We start from the raw sequence: 17,963 nt of genomic DNA on the forward strand, positions 1-17,963 counted from the left end.
TGCAGACGTCTCAGCTCTGCTTCTCCAGCCTCCAGCTGCCAGCTCTGCTCTTCTCAGAGGCCTACACCTCACGTTATATATATTTTTATCACAGCTTTTAAAATGCAGGGGGAAAAAAAAAAAAAAGGAGTGGGGCATGAACAAAGCTTCTTCTTGTTGGGGACCGAAGACATTCTTTCTGGAGCATGAAGCCTCTCCAACCTCTTCGCCTCAGCCTGCCGCCTCCCTGAGCACAGCACCCTCGGTCGGCAGGTGGACAGAACGCAGCCACACAGGCCAGCTCCCTCAACCCTTTGACTTGAACAAGGCACTCACACTCACTGGCACAGATCCTAAGAAAGACGGTTCAAATGCCTTGGGGTTCCAGTCACGTGACAGTGCAGACTCCTGATTTCTACCTCAGACCAGGCCTATGATGATGCAAATTTGATTTCCCATCATCCAGCAAATTCTTTTTAGAAGCCTGTCTCCATCACCGTAGCCCAAGTTGTCTGTTTTACACTGGTTGCACTGATGGGCTGTCAGCAGGTCTGTGTGGGTCAGGGGTGGTACTGTTTAGTTGAAGAGAGTTTTCTATCAATCTGGGTTTTAAAAACAGCAACAACAACAAAGGGGGTATCAATTAAATCGTAAAGTAGGTCTAGTGGGGGAACAGGATAGAAGCTTTAGATCTTCTGGGTCTTTGCTTAAATAATGGTTCAGCTTCACTGACCCCTGCTGAGACAGGTCTAACTAGTACTATGAAAGAGAATTTTCAATAAATTATAAAATCCAGCAACAGCCCCTACCCACCCCACCCCTAATCAGTTTAAGGTCCTATAAGGAGAAACACAGGCAGAGAAAACTCTGACTGTAGCCTGCCCCACAGAGACTATAAACCCAAAGATCATTATCAGCTGTGGCATCATCGGTGGCTATAAACACTGGTCTTCAAAGTAGGACATCCATATCATTCATTCCTTTGTCTGGACACAGACACAGGGTGGCCCCTTTGAAAGCACTAAGCATCTGTTTCCTACATTGTATGAGTGTCCAAACACACAAGGTCTACCAGGCACACAGTTTGGTTTCTAAGTAGCAGTTTATATGAGACAGGTTATGCTTATCTGTGTAAATCTCACAGTCGATGAAAATACACTAACAATCTAGGAGCTCTGATATCAGGATGGTGGAAAAGGGTAGTTTCATTCTTTTAATCATTTGCATGGGTCTATTTTTCATTGTCTAAACATATCATTTTTTAAAAAAGATTTTATTTATTTACTTGACAGAGACAGAGACCACAAGCCGGCAGAGAGGCAGGCAGAGAGAGGGGTGAAGCAGGCTCCCTGCTGAGCAGAGAGCCCCATGCGGGGCTTGATCCCAGGACCCTGAGATCATGACCTGAGCCAAAGGCAGGGGCTTAACCCACGGAGCCACCCAGGCGCCCCTAAACATATCATTTTTAAAGAAGGGGTTTTTTTGTTGTTGTTTTTTGTTTCGTTTTATTTTGTTTTTGACAGAGATCACAAGTAGGCAGAGAGGCAGGCAGAGAGAGAGGGGGAGGCAGGCTTCCTGCTGAGCTGACAGCCCGGAAGTGGGACTCAATCCCAGGACCCTGAGATCATGACCTAAGCCAAAGGCAGAGGCTTAACCCACTGAGCCACCCAGGCGCCCCTTTTAAAGAAAGTATTTTAAAAGATTAAAAAAACTACAGCTTTTAAAATGTTTAAGGAAACACTGTACATCAAGCACTTCCTCCATTCCTTAATAACTGCTTATACAGGCTCAATGTGTATCATTTATAACATTTACTAAAGAGTTATAATTTTTAAAAATTTCTCCCTAGATGACAGCCACCCCTCTGGACATTTCTCAGCTCCATTCATCTTTCTCTAGGGAGAAAAGAGCCAGAGCCCTCCACATGGGGGGCTACAACCTCAAGATGTAATTGGCAATTTTATAACATTTCCTTGTCAGTCCCCACCCTCCTGCTGAAAACAGACCGTATCTTCAGGAACTGTCCATGATTCCCCACGAGATCTTTACCTGCATTTTAGCTGTTGACTCAGCAAGAGGCACATAATTTCCTTTCTCCCTAAACGGCTTCCATACTCCACTGAAGTTCATCACTTTAATACACGTAGATACTAAATCTCTCAGAAAATAAAAGCTCTGGGTAAAAAGAGAATTTCTCTCTTGTCCACTCCTGTAACCCTGGCTCCTAGTACAGTACCTGGCATGCAGGAGGTGCTCAATTAATAGTTTTACATCAGTGAACGAATGAACTTGGCTTTCCTTTTTTTTTTTTTTTTTTTTTGGAGGGGCTTTCCGTTTCTTTTGGCTCAACAGATAAAAGAACAATTAAACATATTTCTTGACGGATATCATGGAAACGCTCCACCACCAGAAAAGTTTAAAAGTTTACCTTCTATTAGGGATAAAGTAAGAAATTTTTCTGCATTTAGAAAGGGTGAACCGAATAACCTCTTTTTTTTTTTAAGATTTTATTTATTTGAAAGAGAGAGAGAGATCACAAGTAGGCAGAGAGGCAGGCAGAGAGAGAGAGGGGGAAGCAGGCTCCCCACTGAGCAGAGAGCTTAACCCACTGAGCCACCCAGGCACCCCCCTTTCACCTCCTAGACTCTATAACTTGAACATCACACCTTAAGAGAGACTGGATCGGCTACATAAAGCCCAATTTCCAGGTACAGTAAATTACCATGCTCTGTTTAAAATAAAGGTAATAGCTGCCCTGGGACTCGGGTGCAAAAAAACTAACTCATCCAAAATGTGGACACATCCCTTGGGGAGAAATGCTCTTGCTGTTCATGAGTTACATCCTGGGGACAGCAGATGTGCTTCAGGGTCGCCTGAGAGCCAAGTACCAAGAGCATCCACGAGAAAATGGAGAAGCTATGGGTGGAGATTAGAACAGAAATAAACAGTATCACACCAAACTGAAGCCTCTGTGTTGTCCAGGCAACAAACCCACTTTAAAAACATCTGAATTGGGATGCCTGGGTGGCTCTGTTGGTTAAGCTGCTGCCTTCGGCTCAGGTCATGAACCCAGGGTCCTGGGATAGAGTCCCGCACCGGGCTCCTTGCTCAGTGGGGAGCCTGCTTCTCTCTCTGCCTCTGCCTGCTGCTCTGCCTGCTTGTGTTCTCCCTCTCTCTCTCTCTGACAAATAAATAAATAAATACTCTTAAAAAAACAAAAAAAGAAAAGAAAAGAAAAAGAAACATCTGAATTGAGCCTTAAGGTTTAAAAGGTTATAACTGAATATAACCACTTCATAAAACAGAAAATACTGCATCTGACATATAAGAACTTTCCTCTAGTAAAACCTCTTTTTTACCTAGAAGGTCACACTAAGACGTTCAAGTTCAAGAAAACCTAAATTGAGAGCAAATTAATTGAACTGAACCTTCCTGCAATCTGGATGGGAAAGGCATAAACAACTTCAAGGGGGAAAAAAGGCTAATTCTAAAGGAGTAACTAGGGAAATTTCCAAACCAATTTTGGAGTGATTCTCTTCTCTCAACACACCCTTCCATTTATTCAAATTGGAGAACAGATAAAGGATAGGAGGGGCAGGGAATTCTAGGATGAAGGATGTAGTGTTGATCCTTGGAACTGGGTTTGGAGAAATACTCTTGCCTTCATCCGGGCTGTAAAGGCACCACTTAAGACAAGAACTGAATGAACAAAGTGAAACAATTCAACAACTCCTTGGAAATGTATGAAAAGACTTTTCAACTCTGTATAGTCAATCGATCACTCATACCACAACTCGGTCCAAAAAAAAGTCTTTTTTGTTTGTTTGTTTGTTTAAAGATTTTATTTATTTATTTGACAGAGATCACAAGTAGGCAGAGAGGCAGGTAGAGAGAAAGGGGAAGTAGGCTCCCTGCTTAGCAGAGAACCCGATGTGGGACTCGATCCCATGACTCTGGGATCATAACCGGAGCTGAAGGCAGAGGCTTTAACCCACTGAGCCACCCAGGCGCCCAACTCTTCTGTTTTTAAACTGTAATTTAATCTTAATTCCAGTGACAACAGGGAATGTGCAGAGAAAGCAATTACCTCCTCTTTTACATATACACTTTTTAAAAAATTTCCCCTATGATTTGAGTGAGAGAGGCCTTTCACAAGAATTCTGTGGAATTAAGCTCACATCTGGCTGGCAGACCTGGTGCTGGATATGATTATGGCCACACAACTAAATCTGAAATCCACACACTGTTCCCATTTAACTGACATATATGAACTAACTAATTTATAGAAAATGTGCAGCAAATTATTTCTTCCACCTCCCCCAAGCCTCAAGAATGCACCAGCAATAGGTGTTAGGGAACACTACCCCCCACCTCGCAAATCTGCATTCCCAGACACTCTCCAATGATCTCAAGTAGGTATTGTTATTTCAGTTATTGGAAACTGTGTCCTGGAAGTAAGTATAGTGTGGAGACCGGAGAGAGGGGTGGGAATAATTCAGTCAGATAAACTTGGCCTTTCTGGACCTCAATTTCCTCGCCCGCAAAAATAAAGAGATTAGCACAGTCTGTAATCCACGACCACTATGAAGAGCACAACTCGTGCGCAGGAGGAAACCTAAATTCTCAAGCGTGGGTCACTGAATGTGCGAGTACAAAACGCCGGCAAGACCCACAGTTACGCTTCGGGGAACGTCTTCGAAAATACCCCGGCAGCGGCAGCGGCGCCACCGACCCGCGTTAGAACGCGCGCGCACAGGGTCCCCGCGAACGTCCCCGGGCGGGGGCGACAAAAAGCGCCACATCTGAGAGGACTCGGGAGCCGAGGCCCTCCTGGGGCTTCAGAGCCCCCAGGATCCCTGCGCGACTTCCGCGCGTCACCACGAGGCCCCTCAAGCCACCACCCGCAGCCACACACTTGTGGCAAGAGACGAGAAGCGGAAAAGGGGCCGCGAGGGCGGGAAACACCTCGCTCGAGGCGCTCCCGACACCAGCGGTTGAAGTGGACTTTGAACACGACAAAGAAATGGGTGAATAGAGGGGACTCCGCCGTCCCCACCCCGCTCGGCTCCTTTCACGAAAAGGACCGGCCGCCGCCGCCCCTTCCCCCTCCCTGCCTCGGGGACCGGACGCGGAGCCGGGGCTGAGCCCGCACCCGCCAAGCCCGGCTCCGAGTCGCCACGGAGTTCCGCAGCCCAGCCGCGGGGACTGGCGGCGGGAGCGTCCCCTCGGTCCCTCCGGCGCTGCGAGCCTCGGGGCACCGGCGCCCCACGCGCCCGCCCTGCCCGCTCCCCGCGCTCCCGCCTCCTCGCTTCGCCGCCCCCGGGCTCCCACCCGGCCGACAAGGGCGCCTTGTGCAAACTTTGTGTGCGCGCCCGGGGCTTTTGTCCACATCCTGGGCAGGGCCGGGGCGGCCGGGTGGGTGCCTGGGGGGGCCCGAGGCCTCACAATGCGCCGGGGAAGCCACCGCGGAAATCCCACCCTTTTCTCTCGGAGCCGCTTCCAGCGCCGCGTGACAGCGCGCCCGGGCGAGCAGCTCCCGGGACCGGCGGCCCCTCGGCGCGGGAGCCCGGAGGAAACCCCGTCTCGGCGCGCGTCTCTCCAGTCACGAGAGAAAAGGTGCGCGCGGAGCGGGAGGCAGGGGCAGCGCGGCTCCGGGGAGCCCTCCGAAGGGAGGCGGGGAAGGGGTCCTTCCTCCCGCTCGGCTCTGGACCCGGGCGCGCCGGGCGGCACGCGGTGGTACCGCGGAGGAGACACCGCCGGGCCCCTGCCCTCCGCTCCGCACCCAACCCGCGCGCGGTCCCGCGCACACGCCCACAGCCGCCGCCGCCCGGAGCCCCCGCCCGGAGCCCCCGCCCGCGCCCCCTACTCCCCACCCGCGCCCGCCCGAACGCGGGGACCACCCGGCGCCGGAGGAGCCGCGGGCACGCGGAGCGCGGCCCCAGCACTCACAGACGGTCTCCCCACGGCCACGGCCATCGCGGCGGCGGCTCCGGCTCCGGCTGCGCCCGGTGCTCCCGCCGACGCCGGCTGCTGCTGCTCGGGCTCCGGCCGCGCCCTCCCCCGCGCCTCGCTCGCGGCTGCGCCCTGGCTGCTCCGGCTCCCGCTCGCCGCGGCCGCCTCTGCTCCCCCCGCCGCCGCCCCGCCCGCTTTATGGGAGCAACATGGCCACCCGCCCGGAAGGGACCATCTGCCTCCCGCGGCAGGGGTGCGAGCCCGCGCGCCGGGCCGGGCTGAGGGAGGGAGGGCGATGCGCGGGCCCGCCGCTGGGGTCCGCCGGCTCCGGCCGCTGGACTCGCCCCTCGCCAAAGCCGGGGACCCCCGGACCGCCCTCTGCGCTGCCGCCGACCCTCCCCCAGCCCGGACTCCGGCCGCCACCCCCCGGGCCACCACGTGCCGGAGTCCGAGTGAAATCCCGGGCGCGGAGGTCCCAGCCCCGGGTCCCGCCACGCGCTTCCCGCCGCGGACGGCTGGAGAGGCTGCGAGAGGGGAAGGGGCCGCGGGGACATCACCTCGCGTAAAGCTGGCCCCTGGCTTCACCGGAGCAGCCGGTTTGGAAGGCGGCGGCCACCGGGGGGTGGGGGGCGACGGAGGCGGGGCTGGGCACCCCCAGGGGGCAAGCGCGGCCTCCCCAGTTCTCTCGCGAAGGGCGAGGCCGCCGGGCGGGGGGCGGGCGGCTGCCAGCTGTCGCCGCGGCGTGCGGGCGGGGGGTCGCGAGGCAGAGGCCGACCGCGGCCGGCCCGAGAGCGAGGAAAGGCCGCCCCGCGCCGCTGTCGGCCGCCGGGAGCGCGGGGCCGCGGCCTGCGCGGCAGCGAGAGCTCGCGGGTCGCACGTGGGGGCTCGGCCGGCCCGACCGCGGGACACGGACCTGCCGAGGCGCGGGGCCCGGACTGCGGCTGGGGGCGCGGCGACCGCGCGGGGCGGCTGCGGACGCGCGCGGGGCCGAAGAGCCCCCCGCGGGGGGAAGGGCCCTCGCCGAGAGGTTGGGGCTCGCGGCTGCCTGTGTGGCGAGCGCAGGGCAGGGCCTGGCGCGTGCTGGGCGGCGAGCGGTGCCGGGAGGTGCTGCGGATGCCCGCGGCCCGTCGTGGGGCGGGGGCGGCGGCCCACGGGGACGAGGTGACTGAGGACAGCCCGCGGCCGGGCGTGCGGAAGCAGCGGGACGGGAGCGCGGGACAGTGTGCCTTGGCGGTGAAGCGCCGCGATCAGCCCCGCGAGATCGCCCCCAGGGAAAACCTGGGCCTGGTGAATCCCGTGACAGACGGGCGCCCCTCGGGATGCCGGCGCCTCGGAGTCTGACCTGAGCCGAGCGGCCAGTTCCCCGGGCCTGCGCCGGCCTCTGTCCCCCGGGGCGCCGAACCCGAACGCGCAGCCTCGGAGGCCGAGTGGGCTCCGCGCACGACCCGGCTGGTGCGAAGCCGGACCTCGGTCGCCCGGGAGGGGGGAAGGGGTCAAGGCCGGATCCCCCGCGCGGGGATGAGACGACGACGAAAAGACTGTCGTGGAGAGGGACGAGGGTCTCTGATGGGGACTGGCGGTGGTGGGCGGGCTCGGGCTAGCGCGCACGAACCTCGTCGGTTTCCGCCAGTGTCCGCCCCCTACCCGGACTCGGACCTTGTGAGGACCAGGCCCAGCTCCGTGTCCAATTAACATTGCCCCGTGGACGCGTGATGGGCAACGGGAAGGGGAAGGCAGGGACACTGCGGTCTGCGGCTCTCCGTATAGGGCCATTTTGTTCCTTCTCCCTCGGAGGGGACGAGACTGCGTCCGCCCGGGGACAGGAGGTCTCAGGCCAGCCGGGAAGTTCCTCACGTGGCCAGCGGAATGAAAGGGCGATTGCAAACCAGCTCTCCATTCTGTGTTATACTGACCAGACCCGATGGCAGGACTTAATTAATTTTTTTACTTTTATTTACGTCTCTGGTTTGTAAATGTTTATGTTGAAAACCTGGGATTAGGTTAGAAGAATGTGAACTCCCTGCTTTTGTGGGTAGGTCAATCACAAAAGCCTAAGGTGACTGACTCCAACATCTCATCTTGGAGGTAACCCTTTTAGGACAAAAGCATCAAAATTTACCCCATTTGGGCCTGAAGTTTTTCACTGACAAGAAGCGATGCCTTAAATTCCCTCCTCCTCGTTTTTTGTTTGTTTTGGCAGGTAGGCATAAATATATTCAATGAAAATACAGTTTAATTACTGTTGGCCAAGGAAGGCTAGTTCAGAATATCATTTCTCATTATGAAGCTGTTTATCATTCTACAACCAGACTGCCTAGATTGGAAAATCCTGGCTTTCGGTGTGCCTGGGTGGCTCAGTGGGTTAAGCATCTGCCTTCTGCTCAGGTCATGATTCCAGCCTCCCAGGACTGAGCCCCTTATCCCCCATCCTGCTCCTTGCTTAGTGGGGAGCTTGCTTTCCCCTCTCCCTGTGCTCCCTCCCCTGCTTGTGCTATCCCTCTGTCAAATAAACACACAAAAATTTAAAAGCAAAAATTATTTTAAAAGCAAAAATTATCTAAGCCTACAAGAAAGTGTCAGTCCTTGCGCTACTCTTTAATACATGCTCTTTGAAAATCTGATCTTGTTAAGAAACACCCTGTGGAATGACGTGGTCCCTGGAATATGAGGACTTGGCCTCGGGCCACTCCCCTTGGCAGCCAGCCCTGGAGTGGGGTCAGTCCCCTGATTCTGGCCCCTCTACTTATCAGGAATTCCTTTCTCCCTGTAGCCAGTCATTGTGATGCCAGTTACTTCTCTTTGTGAGCCTAGAAAAATTAGAAGACCCTCTGACGACTGGATACTGCCACTGGAGAGAAACACACACAGACACCTGCATATTCGAATGGCGGAGTATCCCTTCTGTATCCTCGTCTTCAGTCTCAACCTATCGGCTAGCTACTGTTCTCCCGTTATGTTTCCACCAGCTGAATAATTCTGTCGCATGGGGTTACTCTGCACATGCATCTCTCATCTTGTAAACTTACTCCTTTTGGATGAGTTAAATCACTTTATTAAATTATTAAATCCTTTAATCACTTCAATCATAAGTTCCTTGCAACTTCATCTGCCAGTATCTGTTGGATTGTGTTAATTTCCTTCTGTTAATTTTTCCCAGTTCAATTTGTTTTCCCACTCTCCCTTTCCAACCTGACTTCAAAAGTCACGAACACTATGTTGCAAGTTTCTTCTGTTTCATTTAGTCCACCCCATTAACAGAAGTGGATATTGGTTGGTTGGTATGATAAATTGTAGCAGGTTATGCTTCATGCCTCATCATTATACTCTTTAAGGAGGACAAAAGAATCATCCACTGCAAGACTGCCTCCTTACTTACCCATAGTGAAAAACGTGAGCTTGGGAATCAGAACAATTGGGCTCATGCTCCTGCGCTGCCTGATAATATAAGCTATATGCACTGGTTTGGGTACAGGCTATTTCTATAACAGAAACACCCCCAAAACTCAGTGACTGAGAAAGGTGTTTATTTCTCTCATGAAAAGTCCAGGAGGTGGTGAGCAGACCAGAGGCCGGGCAGCTATGCTTCTTGAGCTTACCCAGGAGTCCACATTCCATGCTGCTACCTTGTCGTTCCATCAACTTCTGGTTATTACGTCATCTACTCTGATCAAAGCTGACTTACCAACACCACATCCATAGTCTTGCCCATGGGAAAGAGGAAGAGGAAATGGGAAGGAAACAATTTCCTTTTAAGGAAGTGACCTGGACATAGGACACATCACCTCTGCTCATAATCCATTGCAAAAACTCAGTCACATAAATGTACTCAGCTATAGAAGAAACTAGGATATGTACTCCCTCTTTTTTCTTTTTTTTTTCTTTTTTTTCTTTTCTTTTCTTTTTTTTTTTTTTGTAATCTCTTAAATGGCACCAAATGCCATACCCAACACTAAAACTTGGGTAGATGACCGTAACAGGAAGAAATGAAAAATGGATACTGGGAGGAAATCAGTAATATACTTATATGGTTTTTTAAAAAGTATAAAATTGTATAGAATGAAGTCTCCACTCTATTTACCATCTGTCCAATCCCCGTCCCTTTCCCTGAAAGATAAAAGTTTAATTTACTAGTGTCTGGTATATCTTTCCTTGGCTTTCTTAAAACAACTTCAAGCAAATGTATATATTTTAATTTCCTACCCTATCCCATGTTTCACATAAAAGAAAAACCACGTGTATCATCATGCACCTTGTTTTGTTTAACATTATACTTCGCACATCCTTTTACACAAATGACTAGTTATCTTCCTCATTCTTTTATACTGTTGCCTAGTACTTTCAAGGATGTATCATCATCTATTTAAACAGTCCTATTGATAAATTCAGGGTTGTTTCTAATCTTTTACCATTACAAACAGTGCTGAGATAATAACCTTGTGCTTGTCATTTTGAACATGAGAAAGCCTATCTGTAAGACAATATTTCTAGATTAGACAATCATATGATATTGAGCTAGTCTTTTGATCTCATTGAGCTCCATTTTCTTATAAAATGAAGCTCATATTTACTTCAAAGATAGGGTCATTATGATAAATAAATATAAAGTTATTGTAAAACAGGGTCAAAATCATAAAAAAGACACATTTATCAAAATATGCACAAGCTTCGTACTCTTACATAACACTGCTGCAAGAAATTAAAGGAAACCAGAATTGAGAGATATACCATGTTCATGAATTAGATGACTCAATATTTTAAGATCTAATTTTCCCCAAATTAATCTATACCTTCAGTGTAATTTCAGCTGAAATCCAGGGAGCTTTTGTAATAGAAACTGACAACCTGATCCTAAAATTTATGCAGAAACACAAAAGACCAACCATAGCTAAAATAATTTTGAAAAGAACAAAGTTGGAAAACTTAAACTACTTTATTTCAAGGCTTACTAAAAAGCTACAGTTATCAAGACATTGTTGAATTGACTAATGTAGTCACATAGTTCTTTGAAGGAGCACAGAGAATCCAAATATAGATCCACACATATATTTAGTTGGTTTTTGATGAAGATGACAAGATAATTCCATAGAAAAGGATAGCCTTTTCAAGAAATCACACCATATATAGATATAGATACAAAGAACCTCAACCCTCATTTTACTTAAACACAAAGCTTAAATCCAAATGGATTATAAACCTAAATATTAACACTAAAACTAACACTTAATAGTGCCTAGCTGGCTCAGTCGGTGGAGCAGGCAACTCTTAATCTCGGGGTTGTGAGTTTGAGCCCTATGTTGGGCATAGCAATTACTTAAGTTGGGGGGGGGGGCAGCAGTACCTTCTAGAGGAAATCATAGGAAAATCTTAATAACTTTGGATTAGGCAAAGATTTCTTAGGACATAGAAAGTATTAACCAATGAACATCACCCAAATTCAAACTTTTGCGCTTCCAAAGACACCATTAAGAAAATGTAAGCCAGGGGTGCCTGGGTGGCTCCGTGGGTTAAATTCTCTGCCTTCAGCTCAGGTCATGATCCCAGAGTTCTGGGTTCGAGCCCTACATCGGGCTCTCTGCTTGGCGGGGGGGCCTTCTTTTCTCTCTCTCTGCCTGCCTCTCTGCCTACTTGTGACCTCTGTCAAATAAATAAATAAAATCTTAAAAAAAAAATGCAAGCCACAGACTGGAAAAAAAATCTGCAATTCTTGCAAAGAAGTTTTCTTAATGGGCAAAAATATGTGAATACACACATCATAAAAGAAGATATGTGTTTGACCAAATGTGCATGAAATGACAACATCATTGTCTTTAGGGAAATGCAAATTAGATCACAATTATATAGCACCTACTAGATTGCTGAAAATCAGAAAAACTGGCAATACTAATTGTTAGGGTGGATGTGTTGTACCTGGAACTCCAACGCATTGTTAGAATAGAAGATAGACAACCTCTTTGGAAACAGCTTAGCACCTTCTTATAAAGCTAAATATCTATCTACCATATAACCCAACAGTTCCAATCAGAGGTATTTACACAAGAGAAATGGCAACGTGTCCACAGAAAGAATGTTTATAGCAGCTTTATTTATAATAGCCAAAAAATGGAAATAATCCAAGGGTCCCAACTAGTTAGTTGATAAATTGTGAGATTCCTATATAATTGGACGCTACTCAATAGTAAAATATACTACAGATACATGCAAAATGTGGATAAACATAAAAAAGTGAAAGAAACCATACAGAAAAGGTATGTACAATATGATTCCATTTATATGAAATTCTAAAAACATAACTATTGTTATAGAAAACAAAATACTGGTGACCTGGGTTCTCAGGTAGGGAGGATTGACTTGAAAAGGGCACAAGAGGAGTTTCTGGAGCAATGAGAATGTCCTATGATTGGGATAGTGATTATAGGGGTAAATTAATTGGTCAAAGCTCCTTTTTCTGTATACTTAGAATATGTATTATTATATATCAATTATATATCAATAAAATTTATTCTTAAAGTGACTGTACCAGTCTAGTTGCTTTTATTTCAAAGACTCTAAGAGCAGGTCTCTTTCTCTAGAAGTCCTCTCATACCATTAAAGTCCTGTTCAGAGGAACTGAATGCACACCCTGTCAGGCACCATGCAAGGTCTTCTGCATGCATATCTTATTTAATCATCACAACAGCTCTCTGATACCTCCGTTTTACTGATGAGTATAGTGAAGCACAGAGACATTAAGAATATTGTAGTGTCCAGTCATCATGGTGACAGTAGTGAGAAGCAGAGGCAGGATTCAAATTCAGGTTCGTTAGACTCCATGATCCACGTCCTTCATCATCATGCTGCATCTCTCCTCAGCACTTACAACATTCTTAATGCCTTTACTTAGCAAGAATAACTTCCATTATTAAAACACTAACACACGCGTTATCATTTGAAGGTGAATCTTTACATGTGAAGAGACAGCTAATCAAGCAGACCTTATCTGATTCTCACTGAGTGTATGTTTAGCACAACATGGAACACAGGAGGCACTCAACGTACATATGCTATTACTGTTGTCCTGTTATATTACTTTATCTGACCCCTGGGATTCTCTTCCTTCCTGCCCCCACTATCATACTGACACCCAGGGTCCACTGATTCCATTTAACACTCAGGCCTCAGTCTAGCCAAAAACTCACCTATTTCCCCCTTGGCCCAATAGAAATTGGCTAGAACTTTAAAAAAAAAAAAAAAGACTTTAATGCTACTGAAGTACAAAAGGCAAATAAGGAAAGTGAATAATTAGGACAGAAACCATCTGGCTTACAAAATATAGTTCTTACCATTTATCAAACATTTACCAATAATGTACTACACAAAAAAGCAAAATGTAAGACAGTGTGTATATTATGCTACCATTTCTCTAAAAAGAGACTAGAAATAGAGGGTTTCTAAAAATGAACATGCATAAAATATCTTTAGAAGGATGCACAGGAAACTGGCCATAGTGCTTGCCTCTGTGAAAGGGCATGAGGGGCAGATGTGGCCAAGGTCATAAACCCTGGGTGACTCAACCATATCCATTTTATTCAAATGCATTTGGAAAACTGACTTTTTCTCCAGGGAGGAGATTGATATATATATGGTTCCGTTCTTCTGACAGTGACCTGTTATGGGTGACCCAATTATGTCTAATGAAGTGAAAGAAGTTTGCTGGAAGCTTCTCAGGTTTATGCTTTCTCACTCTTATGAGAAATTCATTGCAGGTCAGCTTTTCTCTTTCCTGTTGGATACAAACAAGGAAGCATAAGGTCCAAGTGTTTTCATTTTACAACTATGAAAGAAATTCAGCCTTGGGCTATAGCCCATGGACTAGAGAGCAGAGTAAAAAGACAGACGAGATCTGGGTCCTTAGCCATACTGTTAAGGGGCTCTGCTACTTGCTGCTGAAAACAATTAAAGCAGATAGAGATATTCTTCCTTTTATACACTTGCTGTATTTTGCTTTTTTAATCATGGACACACACAACTGTTTTAAAGGATTTTGACAGATCCGTGTGTTCCAGGAATTGGAAAATAGAGAGCATTCAAGAAAAATTCCCTTTAATCTTAAGAATTTTTTTCTCAAGATGTATTTTTTTTCTTTTTTTCAAGATTTTATCTTGAAAAATCTCTACACCCAACATGGGGCTCAAACCTACGACCCTGAGATCAAGAGCTGCCAGCTTCACACTTTAGCAGCCAGGTGTCCCTTAAGATGTCATTTCTTAAGTGACTTGTTTCCTGTGGATTTACCCTTTACAGAGTTAAAACAGTTTGAAGTAAATGAAATTGACATATTTACATGTCAAAAAGGGCAAATATTGGCAATTTCACAGTATAAATTATTAACTAGAGGTTCACACAGAAGAAATTACATGCCTGAGTACCAAGGGCATCAGTAGCCCCTGCCAATGCCCCAAATATTCTGGCCATCAGTGAACTTTCCCCACGGGTTTTCCCCGGTTGCCGGCAATTTCCGTCACTTCTACTCCTACACTACGAAACTGATGAGAAGTTGGGAGCCCTGCGGATCAGGTCTCTATACATTTATGCCATCTACTCCCGTTTTTCGTGTTTTCTGTTGCCTGACATTTCCTCTAGCAGCAACTCCATGCCTCTAACTCACAGAGAAAACCAAATATTCCCAGCAGAAGGGCTTTTATAAGCCCTGATGCACAGCTGGGCACATGAATCTGTGGCCCTCGGCAGCCCTCCCGTTTTCCGACGACGCTGCCCTCAAACCCTATCCTCTCAACGGTCTGGTGTTGGAGCTGGAGCAGAAGACAAAAAGATGCTAATATATTATGATATCAAATATTGGTTAGTTATTACTGTATAACAAATTATCCCAAAACGTACTGACTTATCCCATGGCTTCTGTGGGTCAGGAAATCCGAAGCAGCCTGTCTGGGTGATTCTGGGCTCGGGGTCTCCTGAAGACACTGCAGTTGGTGCTGAGGCCGCCGTCCTCTGAAGGTTCGGCAGGGTAAGGGATCTGCTTCCAAGGCGGCCCGCTCCAGGGTGGGCAAACTGGCACCCGCTGTACGTAAGAGGACACGGTTCTTCACCATGTACACGTCACCACAGGGCTGACTGGGTGTCCTTATGACATACATGGCAACTGACCTTCCCAAAACGAAATGATGCAAAACAGAGGAAAGGGCAAATCATGAGATCTTTTATGACCTGGCTTTCGAAACTCACACTGATCATTTCCGCAACGTTCTACGGATGATGGAGTTATCTCCATTTGGTGTCAGAGGTGATGACACAGGGCTGTGAGTGGCAGTAAGCCAGACTCACGGGACACCTGGGTGGCTCAGTGGGCTAAGTGTCTCCCCCTGCTTGTGCTCTCTCTTTTTCTCTCCAACAAAATACATAAATAAAATACTAAAAAAAAAAAAAAAAAAAAGAATCAAGACTCACTAGCGACCATCCTCAAAATGGACTACTATGCATAGCTATTATTTTCTCCATTTACAGATGAAAAAACTGCTGCCGATAGAGTATATTTATGGGATATGTCAAATCTCTGGGCATCCCATATCTTCGGGATATGTTAAGGAAGTGGCGGAGACTGATGGGAAGCCACAGCAATGTCACTCTTCGGTCCCTGCCTTTCTGCTGTCATCCTGCTTCCAGCGTGAGAGCATGCTCTCCTGGAATGACTTTGAACTGTTGTCTCACTGTTACATTTTTAAAAATTTTTCGGTAACAGCCGTATGTTGTAATTTTTCATTTTTATTACAAGGCTATGCATGTGGCAGACATTCCGTAGTTATTTATTCATTCATCCAATAAATTAATTTCTAAAAATGGAAGAGCTAGCACCCTTACAAAGGTTTGATGTGGCTACTGCGCATGCCTAATTGATATTCTAGTTTCAGTGGGAGCAAGTTGTATTAATATTAATAATAATAATAATAATAAAGGGAGCTAGAAGAGTCGTTGGGCATGTATCGAACTGGCCCCAGCAGAAATAAGGCCAAGTCTGTTTATTCTTTTTAGAGTTAATCCCAGACTGGATCTGATCTCTCTCTCTCTGATCCTTATCACCATCCTTCCCAGTCAGATGAAACCAGCTAATCAGAAAGAGATTGAATTTAAATGTGTAATAAACTCTTTCTCTGGTCTTCTGCAACAGCAGGGTTTATATTTGTGACTGGATTAAAAACTCTTTTTAACTTTTATTTAAATAAATTATATACACATGAACGTTCGTGTGTTTATTATTTATATTTAAGAATATTAGAATATTTTTCCTTAGATTTTATTTATCTGAGAGAGAGAGAGTGCATGAGAGAGAGAGAGAGAGAGAGAGCATGAGTGGGGGGAAGGGCAGAGAGGGAGCCGCAGACTCCCTGCTGAGCAGGGAGTCCGAAATGGGGCTCAAACCCAGGATCACGAGATCATGAACTGAGCCAAGGGCAGATGCTTAATCGACTGAGCCACCCAGGGGCCCCTAGATTTCATTTTTACAAGTAACTCTGGGGTCAACAGCCTACCACATACACCTTCCACTACTTATTTAAATACTTTCTTAGAATAAATTCCTGGAGGTGGGACTGGTGGATATCGTAGGGACTTGAGAAAAATCCTCATCCCTGACTACCTCTCTCTAACTGCGCTCAGTGCTTTGCAGTAACTCCCTTCACATTTCAGAAGTGTTGCACAAATAGCATTTTTTTTGTTTTTATTTTTTATGTGAGCAGAGTTGACAACCAGTGTTCCATGAGTTTCGGGTGTTCAACATAGACATTCCACTTCTCCGTGCATGGACTCGGTTCACTGTGAAGTCACCAGCAGTGACCAGCTGTCACCACAAAGACTCTTTACTTCTGTGGGTTACAATGTATAATGATGGTGAGGTAAAAACATATCCGTGGGGTCATATTTTTTGTGGCTTTTGTCTTTAGTTCAAGCAAAAGAAACACTAGCAAAAGTGAGCAAAACCAATATTCATTACAAGGGCCTGGGGTAGCTCACCCAGAACGAGTGAACAGTCAGGCCTCACAGAGGAGAGGAACCATCTCTTTTGGCATCACCAACGGAGGGTTTTAGCTCCATTTTCCAACTCTCCGTCACTCTGCTTGAAACTCGAATGCCCATGTAAAAAGTCTGGTTGGCCTGTTTGAGATTGTTTGCCCATCCCTTGTGTCAGTAGGTACATGTTCACGTGAATCCCACCAAAATCCCAAAGCACAGACATATTTAGCCCCTAAAAGAAAGATGGAAACAGTCTGGGTTAAGGGCTGCTGCACGGGCAAGAGCAACAATGAGTCCTATCAGGGCGAACTTGGTATCAGAATGTAGGCATGAAATATCTCCTGTAAGTTCATGTCCACAAACTTCTTTACCTGGTAAAGAGAAGGCATTAAGTAAGTATGTTTCAATATTTAAGAGAAGTTGGGGATCCAGTCAAGGCTCAGAGGGAAATTATTTCTAATGCTAAGTAAAATTCTTCTGTTAAATGAGGAGACTGACAATGGGCAGATAGTTAGCTGCGAGCAGATGCTAAAATGGAGTTTGGGATGCAAGATGTTTATGAGAGATAAAACTTGTGAAAAGAGGTAGGATGAAGGAGGATTGGGCACAGGGAGAATCTGAACCATAATACAGACCCAACAAAGCAGAGAGTTCTAGAACAAATACGAAAGAGTTAGCCAACCCAGGGAGGAGTTCTAGAGCAAATACCAGTCATCAGAGTTGTCCTTCTTTGGGCAGAGACGGCCATGCCTTCACGCCCACCTTGCTCCGTCACTAGATGGGCTGCTTCTGGAAGCTGTGACCTTGTAAAAGGCACCTCTCTACAGTTGGCGCAGACTCTGAAGAAGCTGCTGGTTTGCTCACTGCACTCCCAGTGGCGCGAAAGCAAATCCTTCCTTGAAAGGGATCCAAGTCATGGATTTGTTTACCACAAGCCACAGGTCCTTTTAATTCTTTCCCAGTGGCAAAGCTATTTTTTCACTGGCTATCATTTTGTTTTTAATAAGCATTCTATTAAAAATGTTTTT

General features: G+C 47.2%; 1 protein-coding gene across 7 annotated transcripts in view; it reads right to left on the reverse strand.

The window, feature by feature from the left end:
* Positions 1-6,043, reverse strand: part of SEPTIN11 (septin 11) — an 87,422-nt gene extending 81,379 nt beyond the window's left edge. For all 7 annotated transcript variants that reach the window (XM_044224628.1, XM_044224624.1, XM_044224622.1 and 4 more), the window contains exon 1: positions 5,929-6,043. In XM_044224628.1, coding sequence (XP_044080563.1) covers positions 5,929-5,955 — 27 coding nt within the window. In that variant the 5' untranslated portion in view covers positions 5,956-6,043. The remainder of the gene's footprint in view (positions 1-5,928) is intronic.
* Positions 6,044-17,963: the final 11,920 nt, after the last annotated feature.

This window comes from Neovison vison, chromosome 11, assembly GCF_020171115.1.
Source record: "Neovison vison isolate M4711 chromosome 11, ASM_NN_V1, whole genome shotgun sequence".
NCBI lineage: Eukaryota > Metazoa > Chordata > Mammalia > Carnivora > Mustelidae > Neogale > Neogale vison.